Source organism: Melospiza georgiana, chromosome 2 (genome assembly GCF_028018845.1).
Source record: "Melospiza georgiana isolate bMelGeo1 chromosome 2, bMelGeo1.pri, whole genome shotgun sequence".
In the NCBI taxonomy this organism is placed as follows: domain Eukaryota; kingdom Metazoa; phylum Chordata; class Aves; order Passeriformes; family Passerellidae; genus Melospiza; species Melospiza georgiana.
Genome location: NC_080431.1, coordinates 72,755,741 through 72,778,329, shown reverse-complemented (window position 1 = coordinate 72,778,329; position 22,589 = coordinate 72,755,741). Strand labels below are relative to the sequence as shown.

Genomic DNA, 22,589 nt, shown 5'->3' with positions numbered 1-22,589 from the left:
CCGTTATCCTGGCTTTACTGTACTTTATTTGGTGAAAGCATTTTTGTAGCTATCGAAAAAAATAAATATTTCTGATATATACTCTCACCCTTGAATAGCAAAGAAAACATTTCAAGAGGTGTAAATAGTTAAGCTTCTATTTTCTTGGGAATCCAATTAAGAAAATCAAATAGTCAGCATATTTGGAATACACAGAGACTGAGAAAAATGTCAATACAACCTGAAAATAATCCAATTGTCACTGAAATTGATATAATTTGATTTTCTTGCCATTCCTGAAGTCACTAGACAAAACTTTCGTTTTTGTGTTGTTGTATGCTGTCCTTGAATGTCAGAAAGACAGAATAATTACTTCTTTCTCACCTCAAAAGGTCCTTAAGTGTTACTGGTAACTGAACCAAGATGCTCCTACATACACTGGAAAAGCTCTGGGACATTGAACAAAATGTATTTGATCTTCTTAGAGCATCATTTTTGAATGCAGAAGGTCACATCCTCAGATTCTCCTAAAGCTTTTGAAAAATCAGCATTACTGTTGGTCATCAGCACTAAGAAAATTCCTCCACCTGTATCTAAACTTGGGTGGCATCTATTTCTCTTACACCTGCTGTGAATAGAATGCAAAGAAGAGTTTTGAGGAAGAGAGGAGTGACTGGCATATACTTCTGGACTTAAACCACTGAATTCCTCCTTCTGTAGCTGAGTCTGTGGCTCAGCCATGCTGGCCACATTAGTGTGTAAATTGGTGCTGTATTGGATGGACACTGCCAACACAAAACATGGGGACTTAGAGGGGCTATAGCTCACTGGGAAGCATGACTTGATAATAGGCCAGGAGGAAGAAGATTACTTCTGGTACATGTTGGGATAGTACATATAAATCTTAAGAAAAAGAAGCAACTTACTAGGTTTCTGTCCAAGAAGGAGAGTGATCCCTGGGGAATTTTGCATGCAAAAGCTATCAAAAATTTGTGACAAAATAAAACATGAGCAGTTAACATTCTCTTTCTTGCCTCACCTTCACTTCTAGGTGGAGATATTTTCCAGTAACTGGTTTAATCAGGAGAAGCTCTTGTTCCCACTTACCTTTTCCACTACCTTTGGATTTTCCGTGCCTTTCTGTACTTCAGCTCTTCAATCTCCGTGCCTTTCTGTACTTCAGCTCTTCAATGTCATTTTCTGTTCTGAGAATAAATTTGTTTTCCTACAGATATTGCAATCCTTCTGTCTTTTCCCTGCTGTATCTGAATTCTGATATTCCATAGGTGGCTGAAAAAGTGCATTAATCTGTCTTCCTTTCTGTCAGTAACATCCCTGCCACTATGTGTTTTATTTATTAAACTTAGTGGCACAAAACTGATGCTGATCATTGAGCATAAGAAAGATGTAAGCAGTGTTTTGTTATGTGAGCCAAGAAAGGATTCCAAATAAGTTTTTATCCCAGGTCAGATCTCTGGCAAACAGTGAGGTGCAGCTCCATGTTGAAAGCCATTTCAGGTATGTGGCTGATAAATTTACAGGACTCTCATCTGAAGGTGATCACGCAGGGAAGACTTAGTCTAATGAGGTTTTGTATGTGTAGCCTTGTGGAGCTGACATTTCCTAGGAAATGGCTTTATCAACCAGCAAAGAGACTTAGTATGCTGCAGTATCAGATATAGGGACACTTCAAGGAGATTGCTGTATACGTTAATAAACACAAAGGAAATTTCCTTGCTAGAATAAAAAATACACCAACTTCTCCTTACTTTTGATGCACATTTATTACTAAATCCTATGTTTTAAACAAGATTGAGAGGTAGGTTTTTTATAAGCTCAAAAGTTGGCGCTAGGAATGTGATCATTAAAAATAGAACTCATTGTTTTGTATAGATGGGCTGGCAATAGATTTCTTAAAATCCCTTTGTGATATAAAGTGAAATAAGGCAAGATACAACCATCATGCTGATAAGGAGCTGGGTGGGGACTAGGCAGCTCTGGAGTTGTGAGATGGGTGTCTTATTACCAGGAGGGCACATTCCACCATCTGTGCTCATGGAGGCCAAAGAGGGTTTGGTTTCCAAATAGAATCTGCCAAATTTGTGCCTGGCTGAGGAACAAGTGTTAGATCTCCTGAGGAATATTGCTTGGCACTGATGTCAAGGGTTCCTTTGTGTACAGATTGGTTTTGGTCCCCATAAAGGCATAAAATGCATGTCTGAAGCCAGACAAATGGTTTACAAAATGTAGTTTTGCAAATAACAAAATGTTTGCTTATGTAATACAAAAATCTATCAGCTTGAATAAAAATACAACTGATTTCCTTAAAAACAGTCATTTATAGGTAGAAAACTCAACCTATGAAGTTTTTGAGAGGCCAATCCATCTTACTTTTCCATTGTGAGGGCCAAGTGAGACTTTCAGAGGGTGAATCCTCCCAGGAGACCATAACACCATGTCATTAAACATGGAACAATGTTCAGTGACATGGTGAACCATGCTTGAATAATGGAAATTTGTATGTCCTGGGGAGCCAGCTCAAAGCACAGAGCCTGAGGGTCAGCCTGAGGCCTGGTCAGTCCACTTTGCCTTACATATGGTACTTAGTGTCTAATTACACAAACTTCACCAAGTCAGTAGACATTTCCTTCCCACCACTGGTTCTCTGGCTTCTCTGTTGGCACTTGGAACAAATGCCCTCCTAACTGACTTGCAGCAGTTCCTTTTTTAGCTGATCTATGCTGGGTAAAACCTCAGGTGCTCAACTGAACAAGGGCCTGGGCTGGGATATACAATATCTCAGACAAAATCCCTGGAGGCTTAAGAGCTGACCAATTGCATTAGTTGACCTTCATGAACTGACCAGCCTGGTGCAGTAATATCTGGGGCCTGCAACATGGCCTTTGGAAGCTTCTGAGAAGTGTACCCCACAATGTAACTGCACCCTCAATTCTCTATTTTTGGGGAAACACGCAGCCTATTCTCCTTTTCTCCCCTCCTCCATTCTCCTGACACAAGAAATCTTTTCCTAAGAGAAGAAGGCTTTGCTGGCTGGTTGTTGGTTGCCCAGGGAGGCAGAACTGGGGGAACAGGGCTACGGGAGCATAGATGCAGCAGAACTGGAAAGTCCATTTTGCTGCTAGTCCAGTTTTCTCGGTTGAAAGATAATTTTTCTTAGGGAAAATGTTTCACATTTTCTGAAAAGTACCACATCAGTTCAATGGTTAAATAATATTCGTGCAATAATTTGGTAGCCAAGCTCATTTATCACAGCAATGCAACAGTCCTTAAACAGGAAAGGATTAACTTTCTAAATAAAAATCTAAATAAAAAGCCTTGCCTTACACTCTTCCACTTACATAAATTCATGCAGCAAACTGCATTTTCCTTTGTCTTCCCTCATATCTCAAAGTGCTTCCCCTCGTCTGTAGAAGCTATATGCAAATCAGGTCTGTGACTTCTAGTCACAGACCTGTCTTTTCTCCCCTTGTCTATATAAAGCCTGGCACAGTGAGAACATGATCCTCGAACAGTGGTTTGAAGTGGTTTGTGCTCCGAGCGTTTGAATACTTGAATTCTGTTTCTTAGTCATAAAGAAGGCTGTGGGATACAATGTTGGAGTAATTTATCTCCAGAGAAGCCTAACTGGTGTTCTGCAAGAGCACAGAGGTCTAAGCCAAGGATGAACACTGTATTCCAGAAGACTCTGATGAACAAAGGACTAATGCAAACCAAAGTCTGTTTGGAGAACTCGAGCTTTTAGCAGCAGTAAATACAGAAGCTAAATCAGAACTTGGTCAGATTAAAAAAGAAGGTAGTGCACTATTCCTCTGCTTAGAGGGATAATAAAACTTCTAAATTCAATATTTCTTAATAATTTCTTTGATAAGATAATCATTTATTTTCTGTAGAGGAAGGCTAAGATATTACCAGCTAGAGGTTAGGACAGGACTGAATACAAAACCAGGACCTGTTTTTTTGTTTCAGGATCTAGTAGTTCAGGTCTTTAGAAAGGAGTTGAGCTATGTGAATAACTCCTGGATTAGGTTCAGGAGATAAATATCAGCTTCAGTTCAAACCCTAGCTTTATCCCCATGTTCCCTCTGACCAAAATCATCCTCATACTCACCTGTGTCTGCCAGTTGTTTCTTCAGCTCATTTAGATGAGCATTTTCATTGACAACACAAGCACAACCTTAACTCATTTACCTGTGAGTTCCTCATTGGGCCAGGAGCCAAGCTGGCAGGCTTTGCACGTGTATTCATCAGAGACATATTCATTTTCTTTACAAGGAGTGCAGGTCCAACAGCAACTCACTTCTCCTTTACGGATCACCTGAGACAAAAATTGACATTTATTTTAGCAGCATAAACACACATCTGTGCTCACCCAGTTGCTAATTTAATTTTTTATGTATTTTTTTTTCGAATAAAAGAGTTTTTAAAATTTAATTATTCCTTTTCATTATATGTTTTCAAATATAAAATGTGACAAAAGTTCTTAGTTCTCCCATTGTGTAGGTACCAAAAGAAAGAATCCACCAACCCCAGAGAAGTATAAGTGAAGGTACAGGGTGACAAAAAAGATGAGGTTTTCTCCCTCTTAGAATTTACAAAGCTCCATAGATGTTAATGTGCCTACAGAAGTCAGTGCATGATAGTGAAGACACATAATTCACTCCAAGGTGGTCCATACAGAGAAACATGTCAGCAGTACTATTTCCCTAAGTGCTGGTTACTCAAAGACTTTTGAGTTCTTATTTTTCATCCAATAGTGAGTGATTTATTAAAAAGTTATTTTTTCAGACAGCAAACTGAACATGCTTTTTCCAGAATTATTTAATTACTGCATTTCTAATTACCATTTAAAGGTGAGAATCTTATCTTTCTCCATTCTAACATCTGACCTGATTACTCATTTCATAATTTACTACCAAATGTTATTGCATGCTTATGATTGAAATGCAGATTTTTAAAGACCCTTATTTATCATCTCTGGGAACATCTGTGCTTCTTGTCAATATGTTTTTCTTTTGAAATAAAGTATTCCCAGTTTCTCTCCTCTTCCCAGACAGATTACAAACAAATACTCCCAATTATAGCATAAGAAATAGGTTGACTTTTTTTAATCTTTTGCAATGATAAATTCAGAAAGTGTATTTTAAAAAGGCAAATTACTTCATTGCAATTTCAATTAAAAAACCAAACATGTAAAGGAGCATAATAAAAAAGAATAGGATTGTACTTCAATGCAATGCTGCATTGAAAAATATATTCTATTAACTAATTTTTGTCGTCAATATGGGGACTTGAAAAACTTCAAATTTTTTGTGGTTTGGTTGGTTTTGTTTTGCTTTGTTTTTAATTGCAGAGTGTGAAAAGAAAAACAGCAAAACTCCAGTTAAATGATGGAAAGGCTAGAAGACCTTAAGTGATTTATTCTGCAAGAATTGAGACTAGAATTACTTGCAAAACAGAATATCTTTCCTCCAGAATAAATCAAATGTTGGGATTTCTTTAATTTTTTAAATAGAATGAATAGTTGAAAAATGATTTTTTTTTTTAATTTGGGAAAATCAATTTTTAGAAAGCTTGTACTAATTTTAAGGCACATATTTTGATTACCTTGGCATATTATAAAATCCATCATTTTGTTTTTATAAAATAGTCAAGAAAATAAAATGGTAAAATAAAAACCTGATGTTATTATTAAACACCTAAAATTTGATAAGAACAATTAATTTACCCTTTTCTGTGTAACTTTCTGGTCAATGAGGATCTTCGGTAAAATACCTGGAATTTGACAAATCTATCAGTACACTGGTACACTGATAATTTCTTACCTAGAACTGCCAGAGAAGGATTATGTATCCTCCTCTAGAAATCAAGATAATTGTTCCTCAAGACTCAGAATAAAGTCAGACTTTTTTGAGTTAAATTTCTTAGCCAGCAATTTATTCATCCTTTTATCTTTAATTTCCTGCATAATTCTTTGTTGTATCATTTAAGTTATTTTTTCTGTTCCTTTTAAGAGAAATAATAATCTTTAAAACAAATATTATTTTCCTTTCCCCTTGTCATCTGTACAGTCCTTTGAACCTGTATTTATTTAAATAATCATATGTCCACACTCTTTCAAATATACAGAGTTGGGTTGTATTTGGGTTTTATCAGATCCTGTGGATGGATTCCCCAACTCCAGCTGAATGTCGAATAGCATTATACTCAATGTTTTAAATCCCTGCATACTAGCTCAGTCACAGAGAAGTTTGCAGGAAAACCACAACAGAGCTTGGTAGGGTCAAGGTCCCACCATCATCTGGGAAGACCATGACGACAAAGACTGTCAGGTAAACTCTGAGATTTATGATCAATAACGAAATGAGGAGTAAACAGAACATTTCCAACACCAGATTTCAAGCGTATATCTAAGTGTGTGATGACTTGGCTTTGTAGCGAAGGATCATCTTGAGAGAATCCCTGGGAGCACGGGCAGAAGGTGGAAGGTGACTGTTAATGAAGATCACAAGATACTTCCCTTCAGCTGTGTTGTGACAACAGATCATAAAGGAACTCAGAGACACAGAGTTCTGAAGATGTTAGCTGTTTGTCCATCTCTGTCCTCCCCGTGTGTGACTGCCTGGAGCAGGCTAACAAACCTGAGTTCAGCGACCGTGGGAGTAACTCACACCTGCATTTATGTGTCTGCAGAAGGTGTGTTTTCATCAGAACCAACTGTCCTGTCTGGCTGTCTTTTACTGTCAATGAAGAGATAGAAGTTGTTCTACACCAAGCTTGATCTTAATTGTTTTCATGACTCCTTATCGGGAATAGCATATTATTCATAACTCTGACATAATTCCTTATGTTTACACTGGAGACAAATACAATCAGTCTGATGAAACCCACTTAAATTAATCTGCCAAAGACTAATTAGTGACTTAAACAGAGTGACCGTGCCCTAAAATTCTGTAAAACTCAGGCTAAAGAGATTAATTTTGTATTGCAGAGACTGGTCATGCTCCCACCAGCCCTTCTCTGCAGCTGCTTCCCAATTTTCAGTCATGCTGTTTTAACACATGAGAAAATTGAGCCTCCAGTGAGACTTGTCAGAAATCACACCTGATATTTTTTATGGTTGAACATGCCCATCTCCTCATTCCACTGGCTCTAATATAAATGACTTCAAGGTAAGCTACGGACTTGCAGTATTTTGACTATTCTGCAGGAAGCATCATGGGCAACAGTCCACAGACAGTGGAGTCAAGAAAATGGCAGCTTAATAAAATAGCTATATGATTATGATAAGAATAAGAATTAAATACATAAGTCTGTACATTTTAATTTAAGTGTGGGATACTATCTCCAAGTAGAAGTCAAGAAAAAACTTGCTTTCAAATTTCAAGGCTGTGCATACTGCAACACTGAAGCAAATGAAGAAAATATTTACCTTTATCTGGCCTTTTTCACAGGGTTCACTGCACACAGATCTGATGATATTACTTTTCTCTGACCATATTTCATCATCGTCCATTTTCAGCTCACCATTGTCCCAGCTGCCAACATTGATATAATCAAAGTAGTCCTTCCCCATTTGTTTAAAATTCATGATTTCATATCTTTGGAAACAGAAAGGAGAGACATAGCTGAGTTGAGGAGAACATCATGAAATATTTCAAGTTAAAGGAATACCATACAGTCAAAAATCAAGCATGTTGAAATGACGAAGAAAAAATTTAAAGAATTATGAGTACAATACCCTTGAATATCTCAAAATAGTTTCTGTGATATCATAATCTTGCTTTTCCTTTGTGTGTTAAGTTGTGGGGCTGGAATGTTTTCTTTGTTTGCTTTTTATTAAGTTTTGTTTTGGGTTTATTTCTGGGAGTTTTTGGGTATTTTTTCCATCACAATAAAATGTTCCCTGAACACTCTGGGGTTGACTGTGTTTCTGAGAATGACTATTTATTTGAAGAAAACAATGAAATGAGTCAAAGAGAATTAAATCTGCTAATCTAAAAGTTACTTTTCAGCCCTGGAAGCCAATAGCATATGGAGCCCCAGTTCCCTCTATAGCAGATGTTGAGTAATCTAAACCTATAAAGCTAATTCTTAACACTATGTCCTTCTCACTGTCTGCATGTGCTTCTTCCTCTCCTGAGGGAGGAAGATGATAGATAAACTCTCCAAGTGAGGTAGAAGAAACCTCTGGGTGATCAAAGGAAAGTTCCCATGCTCTAAGACTGCAAGATGAAATTTGGTGTGGCACCCAGAAAGGAATCAGGCATCACTCTCGAGGCGCAGAGTCCAGGAACTCTTCTTTTTTTTTTTCTTTCCCCTTTCTCTTCTCCCACATTGCATCATTAAATGCTGGTCTTTCCAATCTATATAATCATTTTTATGTAATTGCTTGGTGATTGAAAGACATTCCATTCCTTGTAAAGTATGGTGCGGAAGAGAAAAAGTACTCATGACTCAGTCCTAGGCTGCTTTTGGGTCAAAGATAGAGCTCACCAGAGTTTTCAGTTTCATGTTCCTCTTCCTCCTACTTCCCCTTAAGTTCCCACACTCCTGCAGAAAGTCTGTGGAGCCACGTAGGACTCACTTTCTCCTGCAGCTGAACACCAGCCCACCTTTCTGCCATACAGGCCTCCTGTTCTTTTAGCACTATTTTATAAGGCATGTTTGAAAAGTTGGGCAGCTCCTGAAGAAACTGTTCCATGCTTTTCCATGCCTCTTCTTTAATGGAGTTAGAATTAATATGTCTAAGCAATATGAAATTTACTGAAGGCAAACAAGAAAACAATGTAGACCAAGAGGGTTATGACACTCTTGACTTTAAAAAGCTGTCTCATAAACAAGGAGACATCTTTTTCCTGTCAGTCAGCACCAAATTAGTGCTGAAGGCAAAGTATATAGACAGGGTTGTATTAAGAGTGGTATTGTAAGAGTATAATTTATGAAGTTCAGTGTACAAACGAGGAAAATAACCTTCTCATTAAATCAAACTATCTCTCTAGTAAGATACCCTGCTGGGTTTAGATGGAGTAATTTTCTTCTTAACAGTGTCTGGTATAGGTTTGTGTTTTGGATTTATGCTGAAAACATTTTATAATATAGAAATGTTTTTGTTATTGCTGAGCAGGATTTATACAGAGCCAAGGCCTTTTTGCACTGTCAAGTTGGCAAGGAGGTTGGGAATTAATGGGAAGTTGAGAGGAGAGTCAGTTGACCCCAAGTGACTCAAGGAGTATTCAGTATATCAATATATAAAGTAGGGGGAAGAAGGAGGAAGGAGGGGATGTTTGAAGCTATGGCATTTGTCTTCCCAAGTTACCATTATGCATTATTGGGCCTGTTCTCTTAGAGATGGATAAACACCTGCCTACCTAGGAAGAAATGAAAGAATTTCTTGGTTTGGTTTGCTTTGCTTGTGTTGATGGCTTTTGATTTTCTTGTTAAACTGTCTTTATCTCAACCTATGAGTTTTCTAGCTCTTGCTCTTTCAGTTCTCTCCCTGATTCTATTGATGCAGGACTGAGGAAGCCTCTACAAGGTACTTGGTTTCTGGCTGGGATTAAACCATGACAGATACATTGATATCTCTCTTTTGAGGAAATTTTGAGGAAACACTTTTAAGATGGACAAGCAGTAGCCATATTATATCTAACATCAGTATTTTTCCTGTCCTGATATAAAAAAAAAAAAAAAAAAACAAACCAAAAAAAACCCCAGGAAAACCGTTTTATAATATTGTCCATCTATTGATCTCAAGATGCTTTGCATCATAAAAAATTCTGTCACAGTGGGGAAACTATGGTACAGCAGGGATTCAGTGCCAAAATCACATGCAGGGCAGGATCAGGACTGTAAGGAGCCTCTAAAAGGAAATGAAAGTGGAGTCTGACTGAATGGACAATGTGATATTACACACATTATATAGTTCTTGAATCTTTACAAAGAAGAAGAAATAAGCACATGTAGAATGAAAAATTTGTTATACTTCTACATTTTGAAATATTTCACTTTCCATATTGTATAAGGAAGGAAATGTCCACAGCTTCAACAATGATCTCAAAGTTGGAGATATGAATGCCAGACTGACACACAATAATTGAATCCAGATAACACAAGCACAAACCCAAAGAAACAGACTTGTGCGCATGGTTATAAACTAAATCTTGTCAGAGGTTCATAGCCATAGTAACGGTTTGTCAAGGATTAAACAGACTAATCAAAAAGTTAGCACAGAAGCCGCAGTAGAGCCATTATTCAACAATGTCAGACACTCAACACTCCCATGAGTGTAACTTTGTTAAAGCTGTCGGTTTAGGGTTTCATGGGCATGCTAAGAAAAGTGCTGCCAGTGTTTGACAGGCCACAGAAACGAAGCCAATGATCCTCTCCAGTAGTAGTTCCATGCATACATCACAAGGGGAATACTGGAAAGGAACCTAACAAATTTAATATAGTATTGCCTTAATAAGTCTCGTCTCTCTTCTCTGTGGAGAGCAGTATTGATGGATGGGTAGAAATAGCCAGATTCAGTAAGCCCATTGCTACAGTGAAGGCTCATGAGTCACTGGTTCCCTGGAGGTTCCTTGAGATAATACAGGGACAGTTTGTCACTTTAGGATAGGAGAGACCAGATGGTACAATAGCACATTTCCAGCAGTGCTCTAATCACTGTGCAAAATACTTGTTTCAAAACAGAAGTGCCATGATGTTGCTAGGAACACACCTTCTGCTGGTAGCACAGTCAAAACAGCAGCATCTTGTTTTTTTCATGCCTGTTCTTTCCTCCTCAATTTCTTCTTTAGAGTTTTGATAGTATTTAAAGATAATTGTTATCTTCCCGAGGAATCATGGCTTCCATAATCTTTGTTTTTATTTCCATGTCTCCTGACTCACATAAAACAGGCCCTACACTAGACTGCTTAAAACTCAACATACACATAAAGGACTTTGAAATAGGGTCAGGATTCAAAGCATCTTGTAGGATTAATCATCTGTTATATAATATCAAAACCTTTTTTTCTATACATTAAAATCCTGAGTTATTTAGGTCAGAAAGGCTTTTTATGTTCTGATTTCCTGCTTAACACCACCACCACAGTACAGCTGTGAGGATTTAAATTCCTGTTTTACAAAGTGAAGACGGAGTTATCAGTGCAAGGGAACAGGGCAGATGAGTTGTTCCAGTATGGCTGCACCATCTCCAAGCTCTTGCAAATAGTGTTTGACAATGCCTAAAAGACTATATACTACTCAAAACCTGGAAATTAGAAATGGAGCTTCCTATAAAATCTTCTTAATCATGAAAGAGTACATTTTGACTCAATGTTGTCTGACTTAAGCACATAGACTGGATTTAATGATGTGACTATTTTTGACAAATAACTATGATTCAAAAGAAAACAAATTCTGGTACCACTTTGTAACCACTCACACTTCATTAGTTTGGGTAGCCACAAATATCACACAAATCCAGGGAAGCTGGACCTTCTTAAAGTTGGGCTATTCTGAGGTACACATTCCACAGGGTGTCCCCATGCTCTTCAGGGAAATACTTATGTCGAATTGTGACTGAGCAAATGACTTCACGTGATATAATTTCCTCATCATCTTTCTTAGAATTTAAAAATATCCAACATATTCAATTAAATTCATTGCAACAAATGGTGCTAAATTATTCTTATTAAGACTGACAATGAGGAAAAGGAAAAGATCTCTTTGCAATATTTAGATATTGTTATTGATGTTGTCAAGTCACATATTTATTTTTGGCAGGTCACACATCACTCACTAATCACAGTCATTTTTATACAAGAACCTGATTGGAATGGGGTAGCATAAAGTCCACTGCATCTGACCACCTTTAAATGAAAAAGAAATCCTTTTAAAGAAGTCTGAGATGTCTTTTAAAAATAATTTGGCCAGAAAAATTCAGACTTAACACCTTTCTTCAAAATTCAGCTATTTGTAAAAATAGAAACATTTAGCAGAAGACAGCCTTGCTCATGCTAAAAATGCTCTGAAAATAAATTTCCATCTGAAATTTTCCTAGGTTTCTGCCAGTTTGTGCCTGAGTTCTACTAGCTCATGGTGCCCTTCCTTAAAGTCTGATTTGGAAGAATTTGAAAATTTGTGTCTCCAGAAACAGACACGGACTGCTGTGTAGGTGGCCGTCCTGCCTGCTTTTGGAGAGAATGCTGAATTTACAGGTTTGCAAATAGAATGAAGAAAAAATCAGGTTTGAAATTGCAAAAATTTTTGGAAATGTCAAAATATTTTGACCAATGAGTTTAAATTTTCCAACCCATTTCTACTAGGAAGTTATTGATTTCCTTTTTGTTCACATTAGTGGGAGGAGACAAAATTTAAATCAGTGTATAGTATAAAAATTTTCCCTCTAATAATATGTTTATATGGAACCATAACAATGATGTTTAAAACCTTCCAATAATGTGGACATAATGGGTTATCTCAAACAATACCAGAGCAAAAGTAGTGAACAAGACAGAAAATACATCAAAATATAGGAAATACATATACTTTGGATAATATCATAATTGCTGTTCTTCCTTTGAAAATTCAGTGGGCAGAAATACAGAAAAATCCCCACTTCAAGACTGTTTCCAATGTGCATTTCTATGGATGCCTGTGTCGTAGAGAAATTTGTCTTATATTTCATAGATATATGTATACATATTTATGCATGCTGCCAACAAAATAAGCTTTGTTTAAATTCAATTTGTCTTAGAGCAGCACAGTATGGATTGATAGCTTAGTGTGTTATGCAAGTGGAAAGATTTCATTTGGAATATATGTAAGCAGGTTTTTTAACAATTCTGATTTAAAAAAAAAATCCCAGATGTATCAGTATAATATTACTGACATTGTTTTAGCTTTCTTAATGGAAGAACTAAGTCTGCTATGATTGTTTATAGGTCAACCAAACACATACACTTAAAGTCCCACATAAAGAGAGAAACAGGGTGTGGTGGACATCACAGTCTACAAACATAAAGGTCTGATAATTTGTTTTCAGTAATAATACTTTTAAATGGTACAGACAAAAATGCAAATTAATGCAGGAATCTTTTGCACCTGAAAGTCCACATCTCTAACTTGAAATGCCATAAAAAATGCACATTAAAAAAAAACTCTCTATTTTTGCAAAATAAGCACAGGAATCAGGAAATGTAAAACTAGGAGTATGAGACTTTAGCTCTGTTGCAAATTCTGCACATACCTACTATATGCTGTTATCATCTCTGCTATTAAACAGTTTTGCAAATGCCGTTACCTTCCTGGTGAGTCGCCATTCTCATCAAACAAGATCATGTCCCCAGAGACCCCGGTAAAGTTAGTCTTCATGAGGGATTCCAGGAGTTTCCGACCATCTATGGGCTTCATGGCATCGCAGAGGCCCACGTAGCCTGGGCACAAGGACAGCTGCATGTTGTGGAGCCCATAGGCCATGGAGTATATTGCATTGATTACAAAGCCCATCTTGGAGTCCTGAACATGCTGGGTCCTCAGAGTCATCTGGCCTGTCAGGGAGCAAGCAGAGGGTTTAGTGATGGGATACAGCCAGATCTTCAGACATCTGCTGGTGGCTTAATTGTTAACAGTGAGAAAGGTATTTTAAATGTCCTAAATAGCTCATAAAAGATGTTTTTATTGGTACACATGCTGACCATGTTAGAATAAAAATGAAGAAAGGAAAGTAGAGGTTTTCTTTAAATATTGTATTATTCAGATATATTTCTCTCTACAGCTCATCAGCTCACCCTGATAGTGGAACCCTGGAAAAAGTTAAAGATAGAATCTAAAATGTTAGGCTTTGTGCTTTCCCAGATCAACTGCACCTGCGTAAGCAGTATGATAAATTATATAATTGTTAGATGTGATGATTGTTTAGTAATTAAATGTAATTATTATATAACCATAAGAAGGATAGCGACAAACTATGTTGGAAATTCAGAGAGGGGCTAAATTTATGTATACAATAGAACAATATAAGTTTAATTATTAACATGAAAGTTATGTAACAATAGATTATAAAACATGATCATTTCGGATGTATGGTCGGAGTCAGATTTGGGTTGAATATACCCCGATTCCCAGAGCTCTCAATAAAAAGCACCGCATATAATTGCTCCGTGATTATGTGTTTCTGAACGCTAACAACCTCACCTGTGTTGATTTTAAAGTGCTGCTCTTTCATGTGTATTTTTAAAGCATGCACCTTGGACACTATAACATAATATATTAGGGAACCCAGGAACTTCTCTCCACCTGCAGAAATTTCTTCAAACCTTCAGAAATATGAGTTGAAGTGTAAATGCTAATAAGAGGTTTATTCCCTAGAAACCTTATAAAAAAGTTCCACTTGTGGAAAATCAGGGAACTCTGTTGCCCAGAGAAGTTGCCAATGTCCCATCTGTGGCAGAGATCAAGGCCAGGTTGGGTGGGGGCTCTCTGCAGCCTGGTTTGGTGGAAGGTGTTCTTGCTCATGGCAGAGGAATTGGAACTATATTATCTTTAAGGTCTCTTCCAAGCCATTCTATAATTCCATGAAAACACTTTTGTTTCAGAGACATGGAGCTAATCCTGTGCAAACAGAATGACCTAGGCACCATCCCTTTTCTGTACCAAAAGTTCCCTCCAATATTTCTTCTACATCTCTTGCTCTTCTCTCTTTACCCAGTGAGGATAACAATGCAATACAGATGAACACATTAAAATATCTGTGAAGGGTTTGACAGTGTGAGTTAGGCAATGACTCTGTTTAGCCAGAATTGGTGAAAATTACTTTTTTTTGGCTTTCAAAACATGACGTTTGCATTTCTATTCTCTATTTATGCTTCTGTAAAATGCACAGAGAAAAGAAATTCAGCAGCACCTTGAATATCTTTATTTTTTATATCACACTGTTATTACTAACACAGATTTCCTCTGTTGACAGCACCAGGCAAACTAAGGAAGGGTGGGTTGGAGATTTTCTTTCCAGCTGCACTTTGACCACAAGATCTTTAATACTGGGGAAGTGAGAAGAGTCAGAGATAAAACAACTGCATCAATGGTGCTGGATGTTTATCTGACACCTAGAAACATTTGTCTCTGGAGACAGAACAAACAAAAAGCTCTATTAGAACATTTGCTCTGCTTTTATCAACCAAGTGGTGACCCTAGGAGCTAGGGGGTCCCTTGTGAGGGCAGCCCAGAGTAAAGGGAGTGTAAATAACCTGTCCACTCCATGAGAGTCTGCCTGCCACAGAGGCATTAGTGAGGGGCAGGGATGGTGCTCACACCTGCCCATCTGAGCTGCAGAGGCAGCACAGTCTGAGACGTATTTTATGCCATGAAAAGACTGAGGCACAGACAATATTTTTCTTCAAAGAAATGAAGGCTAATCTATGACTCCCAGGGTGGCACTCATCTAGTTTAACAACATCCATCCAGAAGACAAGAACCCATTCTGATGGGTAGGCACCTTTATTGGAGAAGAGTAAGAATTTCCAGCTGGTGATCAATTCTGCCATAAAGCAGCTGTGACTGCATACAAGCACACCTTTTTAGTGGTGAACAATGACATCATCCCATAGTTCTAATCACTAAAATCTATTGCAGCACTGGAAACACCAGGAAGGGTAATAAAACACATAGTTAGAACTGAAAAACATTGTGTAGAGGTCAGAAAGTAAATGAGAGAACTGAAAGATTCCTTTTCCCCCTCTGTTTTATGTGGAACCTGGCACCACCATTTCCAGTCAACCTCAGGAACAGTGATTATTAACATTTTGGAAGGCTAAACAATACCAATCTGAAGTATGTTAATGAAAAAAACTAAACTTGGAAAAACACAGTGCTGCTCATTTGTTCTGTTCTACCAAGGTATTTCTTTTCCCTAATTAAAAATAAAAGGCATAAAAACTGCAACAGTGGAGTACATGTAAAACCCATATTAATTGAAATTAAGTGGAAAATTGGACAAGCATATTACACTGCAATACATAAAACTTGTTTTAACCAATTATTCATCCACAAAATTAGCACCTTACACACCATGCAGTTAATTACAGTAGCCATTAGAATGAATCAGATTTGCATTGGCAATATTATTTATCATAAAACAATATTTCAGCTGCTTTATTGCATATGATTGCTTAAAAATCTAATAACTTGCTTCTTAATTCTTGCTCTCCACTGGGCTTTGTGCTTCAATTTTATGAAATTATTATTCTGATTTTCTTTAAACACTGAACCTCATTCCGTTCACCTGATGATTTATAATGAGGCTGCTTAGCTCTTCCTAGAAGCTGCTGGCAATTGTCAATGGAGTTGTGAGGGGTTTAGCTGCTGTGAGAATTTTAATATACTTCCTGCAGCTGCAGAACACATTCACCTGAGTTCATTGCCTCACTTGGCCATATAGGGACAAATTCAACCTGCCAAGGTCAGTTTATAGTACCACAAGATTCTGTATTTAAGGGAATATCACAAAAACTAAGACAAAAGAATTTTTTTTCTCTTTTTTAGTATATTATAATAAAGCCTTTAAAAATGCCAGCATTAAAAAAACTCAATCAAAACCAAATCTAAAAGTTACTTTCCATCCATTTTACAAAGTATTTTGGCATGCCAGACTTGAAGCATATAAGTAACCCTTACCCCAGTAACCCTAGCAGTGATTTTAAGGGAAGGTCAAACACACAAGCTAAAAGGTAGCCTCTTAACAACAAAAACAAAAAAAGTAAAAATATTTTAAATCTGTCTCTGCAACAATTATACTTTAGGTAGCCTTAAACACATTGTTCACTCAAGAGTTCTTGCATATTGCTACTGCTGGAGCTCTAGCACATGTTCTTGCCCTTATCACTCATCCATGAGTGCTGTCTTCAGTCAAGAACCTTTCCTGACACAAGGTCATGACAAGGAAAGGTGGCACGGATGAATTTAATGGGAATGACAGTGTTTGGAATATATCAACCTATTTAGGAATCTATGCTGAAGTTTTTAAAAGGGCACATAGTTGATAAGACAAAGGGGAATGGCTTTAAATGGAAAGAGGTCAGGTTTAGAGGAAGAAATTGAAGGTCATGGGAGCAAGTTGCCCAGTTTAGCTGTGAATGCCCCATCCTTGGAAGTGTTCAAGCCAGGCTGGATAGGGCTTTGGTCTAGTGGAAAATGTCCCTGCCCATGGCAGGGGAACTAAAACTACTTGATCTTTATGGTCTTTCCTTTCCAGTCCAAGCCATTATATTCCATGATTCTATTGTATGATTAACTATATGGAGAGGGCCCAGCATTAAACTCCTCATCCAAATTTGTTCTTTTCTGTTGTCAAGTCTCCAAAGCACACAAATATGTAGATGGTGAAAAAGAAACATGTTCTTTCACTGAGAAAGTGATTCCAACTAGCAACGGTTCATTTCTTGGATCTATTTAGAAACAATTAGTGTACTTATGGGCAATGATCCAAGAAAGCACTTATGGATGCTGTTAGTCCCTGTGCATGGTGAGCCAGCTCTGGACTGCTTTCCACGCTCCAGAGCTACTCCAGCAGCTCCCAGAACTGGTGGTCCTGGCTACCAGAGACTAACAAGATAGTTCTTCTAGGAATGATCCCCTTCTTTCAAATATCGAAAAACAAAACAAACCAAACCTACATCTTTGCAGCAAATTCTGAAATGTGGCTACTGCTTCTAGTACTGAGCATGAAATAAGCATTCTTTAATAGATTTCATTATTTTACATATTTTTGATGTAAAACTTCATTCCTCTTTTTTTTTTCCAGTTTTTTACTCTCAAGAAAGATTAAATACTATTTTTTTTGCTTGCCAGCTTGTTATACTACAAAGCCTCATCAAGCAAGGATGTTGAAGAGTGCAAAATTACTGTGGTTAATATGTTATTTCTGCTTTTTAACTTTTCCAAAGATGACAATACTTTGCATTTTAAAGAATTAATAAGGGGTAAAAGGAAGAGTGAAAATAGTTTACATTCCAGGCAATCCCTCAACCCCTTATTTCATTCCCTGAGGAGAAAGAGGAGAACAAGATATAAGACACAATAGGGGAGAATATTTTTTTTCAAAGTGCAGAGCAATTTGCTTGCTTTGCCATGAGTTTGGCACTGAAATGAAGGGACATTGTTAGTTATTATTACTATTATTATTATTATTAATAATAATAATTTAAAAATCATCAGTGATCAAAATGTTGTTTATTACAAAGTCATAAGAGGCATTACGGTGAAAAACACAGGCATATCTTACAGCCTCCAAATATTTCATAACATTTCTCCATGATTATATCACAATTTAGTTTCTACACAATTTCCATAAATATGCCATTAAAATATTCAGTGATTCTTTGTGATAAGTTTTGTTTTGAGGGACAAGAGGCTGACAGAGATGAGTTTTAGTTTTGCTGGCAAATGTGTCCCAATTTCACATTCTGCTCACTGTACTTGAAGTCCATCAACCAATGTGTTTTCCTTTATTTTCTTTCCTTTGCTTTAGTGAATTCCTTAAGAAAAATCAGGACAACAGTAATCTTTCAAAAAAAACCATGGTAGTGTCTGTCTTCTGCAGGATCTAGTGTGTGGCTTCTTATCTCTGTCAGCAGTCCATGTCATCCCTGTTGTGCTCCTTGGGAACACGCGTAACTTTCCCTGGATCTGTATGCTCTGGATGACATGCCACCAAGTCAGTCATCCCAGAAACATGCGCTGAAGAAATGTGTTGTGTCTTGTAAAACAGATGAAAGGTTGTACACAAGAACCATATTGTTCATATCTAGTTAAATTGTCCTTGTTGAAAGATATAGGAAAATACCTGATTTTGGAATCTTTTCCAGAATCTATTATCAGAGCTTTCTAGCAAAGCGATGTGAAATGATAAAGTAACTTTCAGTTCTGTATAATTTGTAAGGTTCTGGGTGTATTTTTCTACTAAAAAATCAATTGCAGTAGTTTATTTTTTTTCCTATTTTGATTTATTACAGGCTCTTGGAGTGAAGAAAAGATGCATTTTTTTGCTCTGTGGGAAATTTCATGCAGTTCAAATATCCTTTTTCACTGGGAAATGTAATTTTGATGCTGAGGCAAAACACATAGCATAAAAGTGAAACAATGTGAAGGTAAATGAAAAGCTTGAATCAAAGCTTTTCAGTGTTACTGAGATAAGAAAACAAAGAAATGACCCATTTTAATGCTGCTAGGGAACATTTTTGAAATTTGACAAGGAAGTACTTTCCAGTGTAATTCCCTCACCCAATGATTTCGACCAATTCTAACTCACTCTTCCTAAATGAAAGCCAGTATCAGCGCAGTTACATTTTACATGCTGAGTAGCACCAAAATGTTGAGAATGACCGAGAGACCAAAGTCAACGTATTGAAATCCAGAGGTGACTTTGAAAAGCTTTTTTCAGAGTACTTATCTCACTTTGGTGTTTTACATCTATTTAAACCTGCACAGCAGCTGCTATCTCAGAGCACTCACAAATCTGCTGAGAGCTGGACCTTCAGCCCTGGGTGCCCACAAGACAGTGGCAGTCTGGCTTCTCTTGTCAAGTTCAGTATGATCAGCAAAAAAGAGTATCAGCCACAGGTAGTCCTAGGAGAGGGTAAGTAGATACCTATTTCTCCATATAATTTTCTTAACAGTACTATTATTTCTCTACACAATTCAGTTTCTTTGGTCACAAATTGCAACAAAGCTCAACTGCTACAGGTGCAAAAGTACATTAAATGGGGGCATAAAACTCTCTGTACTTGCAAACATGCCTATATGAATTATTTTAATCTATATAGAAAGTGGAGCTGCTGAGAGAAAAGAATGGCAAATTGAAACATCCAATATAAAATGTATATAATCTGAATAAATTTAGTTATAAATTAATTTTTAAGGCTAGAGAGACATGATCCAGATAGTTACCAAGGCTCAGAAAGGCAGCTGGAAAAGGAATTGCAATATAAGGAGGTCATATCAAGAGTATCATCACATATATCTAATATATTGAAGGAAGAAATCAGGGAACATAAAGGGAAGGAAAAACAAATGTAGTTTTGTAGTCAGACTTTGGAGGAGCTTGATGAATTCTTTAACAACAATGAGAAGATTCAAGATATTAAAGTGTTCGAGTTATTGTTGTGTTAAATTCAGGATTAATTAGTATCAAAAAGGCTTTAAAAATATAAACCAGAGCATATAGCAGTTTTTAGTGTCACACTGCTTCTTTCTCTGAATCAAAAAAAAAATAGCAACACGTCTGTGTGGGCTCCTGGCTCAGATTATATCAGGCTGCTAGAAAATTCAGATCTGGACTTATGCCTTACAGTTGATTTGCCTTTGGAAATTTCTGGATCTGACCCAGCATCACTGTAAAAGTAGTATTAACCGTGTTTGAGTTCCAGGTCTGAAATGTGGGGCATAAAAATGAGGGCTGGAACATAATTTGTCTTGCCAGTGCCCAAGCATGAATATCAAACTCAATGACACGCAGGATTTATTCAGGAGAATTAAAATGCTTTCCAATTCACTGTTTAAAAAACAGAAATTAATTTTAACTTTGCTCTGCTTTTATTTGTTGTCTAAAAATAAAAGCATAGGAATGCTGAGTCTCAGGAATATGATGTTTAAATGTGACACATTCCTTAAAATATGGAAAATACCTTTCCATTCTGACAGCACTTATGTTTTGTTGGCTGAGTTTTGATTAAACCAATTTTGGCATTAGAGCCTACATTTAATCAATAGATTTGCATGTTGCAGTGCAAAAGACTAGACAGTCATGTTTTATTCCTTCATTCTATCTGGAAACCCAAAAGGGACATTTGTTAAACCAAATTTCTGTTCATCTGAAACCATGGACTTTCTGTGTGTTCCTATGTACTCATTAAAAATGGCTGGAAGTGAATGAGATTCAGCAAACAGGTAGATATTTTTTGCACTTTCATTTTATGAGCACATTTGTACCTGTAGCAGAAAAACTTTTCTCATATTTATCCCAAATTTCCCTAATCTCCCTTTCTGCAAATAAACTCATTTCTTCTTAATCCTCTTCTAAATTGCTTGGAGATACATTGGTCATCCTTCTCTTATAAGAAATTTTACACCCTCAGAAAAAGCACTTTTATCTCAGAGAAGACACATGGTTAATTCATAAATGGATTTTGGGATTTTTACACCTTTCTATGATGCACTCAGAAAGCTCTGCAAATCACTGCCAATCTCCTTTTCCTGGGAGCTGTAACCAGGACACCTGTACATCACTGTGTGTTCCTCTTCCCTATAAACCCTGTCTCTGGGTCCTTGCTCCCAGCAATGGCAGACATAAGCTGCTTTCCTCACTTTCAGTGCCCTCTATGTCTTGTTTGTGGCTGACCTTTGTCTGTGATGACCCACCCTCCATAGTTTCCCTTTGTTTTTAACTTCACTGCTTTGAACTGAAGTATTTAATGTCAGGATCCTGCTGTAAGTACCTGCACGAGTGACCTATCACCTTCCTCCAGATTCTTTTCTCACTGTTCATTTACATGAAACTGCTATTTTTTTCTTAATCTGTAGTCTGCCAATCAAAGTAAGATACTGCAGATAATCAAAGTAAGACAATTCAACAGCATCAGCCTCTATTTATTTACTCTTTATCGTCTATGACTTAGATCACAGATACTTGTGATGTGTATTCTGGTATTGCTCTGTGTTTGAGTATCACCATAAATAATGCTGTTCCATCCATGCCTCCAGCTTTTGCACAGCATGGGAAAAATAATATCACTTAACAGTGCAGGCAAAATAAATAATTTAAAAGATTGGTAAATGTAATAAATATGCTTCTGCTCCTGGTGTCTTTGAGGACTTGCCTTTTTCCAGTACTGTCTGTTGAGCCAGAGTTTCACCACATAATTATGTTGGGTTTTGCTTCTGCTTGGTGTTAAGATGCATTTTTAAAACACCCTCACCAGGATGAAAAGGTACTAGGAATTCTGTCTAAAAGAAAGCAATCGCATAAACGTCTCATCTTCAAAGGTCTAAAGGCAATCAATAGCAAGGGATTAGATTAGCCTTTTGAGACCTGAACCTGGCCACTGAGTGGAGTGAGTTACTCATCTGGATCACAACTATTTATTAACTTCTTTGAATTATGGTCTTAGATATTAAAAAAATCTCTGACTGGTGCCAGAGGTGAAACCAACCCCAAATCTTGTAAAATCCCTAGTGTTTGGAGGCCATTAAATGTCTCCTTTTACACATGCACTTTAAATTCTTTGTTCTGCCTCTTGTTCTTCAGAGTGGCTTGTAGCAACTTTGCTGTGTAATGGAACTGATTACACTGAAAATCAAGTCAGATAAGTCTGTGAACTTCTCACTTTCTGTAGCGCTCCAGTTGGGCAGAAAATCAATGTTCTTAGCAGCAACAGCAGTGACACACATTTGGATTAGGCAAGTATGTTTTAATCTGCAAATGAAAAATGAGCTGGATGCTGAAATTTTCATCTCGGTATGAACTAAGTCTACATGTAGGAATGGAAACTTTTTAGTCCTTAATAGAAATGAATGGAAAAAACCCCTTTATTGTTTTTTGGATTCTCTTT

General features: G+C 37.1%; 1 protein-coding gene across 3 annotated transcripts in view; it reads right to left on the bottom strand.

The window, feature by feature from the left end:
• Positions 1 to 22,589, bottom strand: part of GRM5 (glutamate metabotropic receptor 5) — a 244,074-nt gene that overhangs the window by 36,726 nt on the left and 184,759 nt on the right. For all 3 annotated transcript variants that reach the window (XM_058018391.1, XM_058018390.1, XM_058018392.1), the window contains 3 exons: positions 13,289 to 13,535; positions 7,430 to 7,598; positions 4,189 to 4,315 (listed from right to left, as the gene is read on the bottom strand). In XM_058018391.1, coding sequence (XP_057874374.1) covers positions 4,189 to 4,315; positions 7,430 to 7,598; positions 13,289 to 13,535 — 543 coding nt within the window. The remainder of the gene's footprint in view (positions 1 to 4,188; positions 4,316 to 7,429; positions 7,599 to 13,288; positions 13,536 to 22,589) is intronic.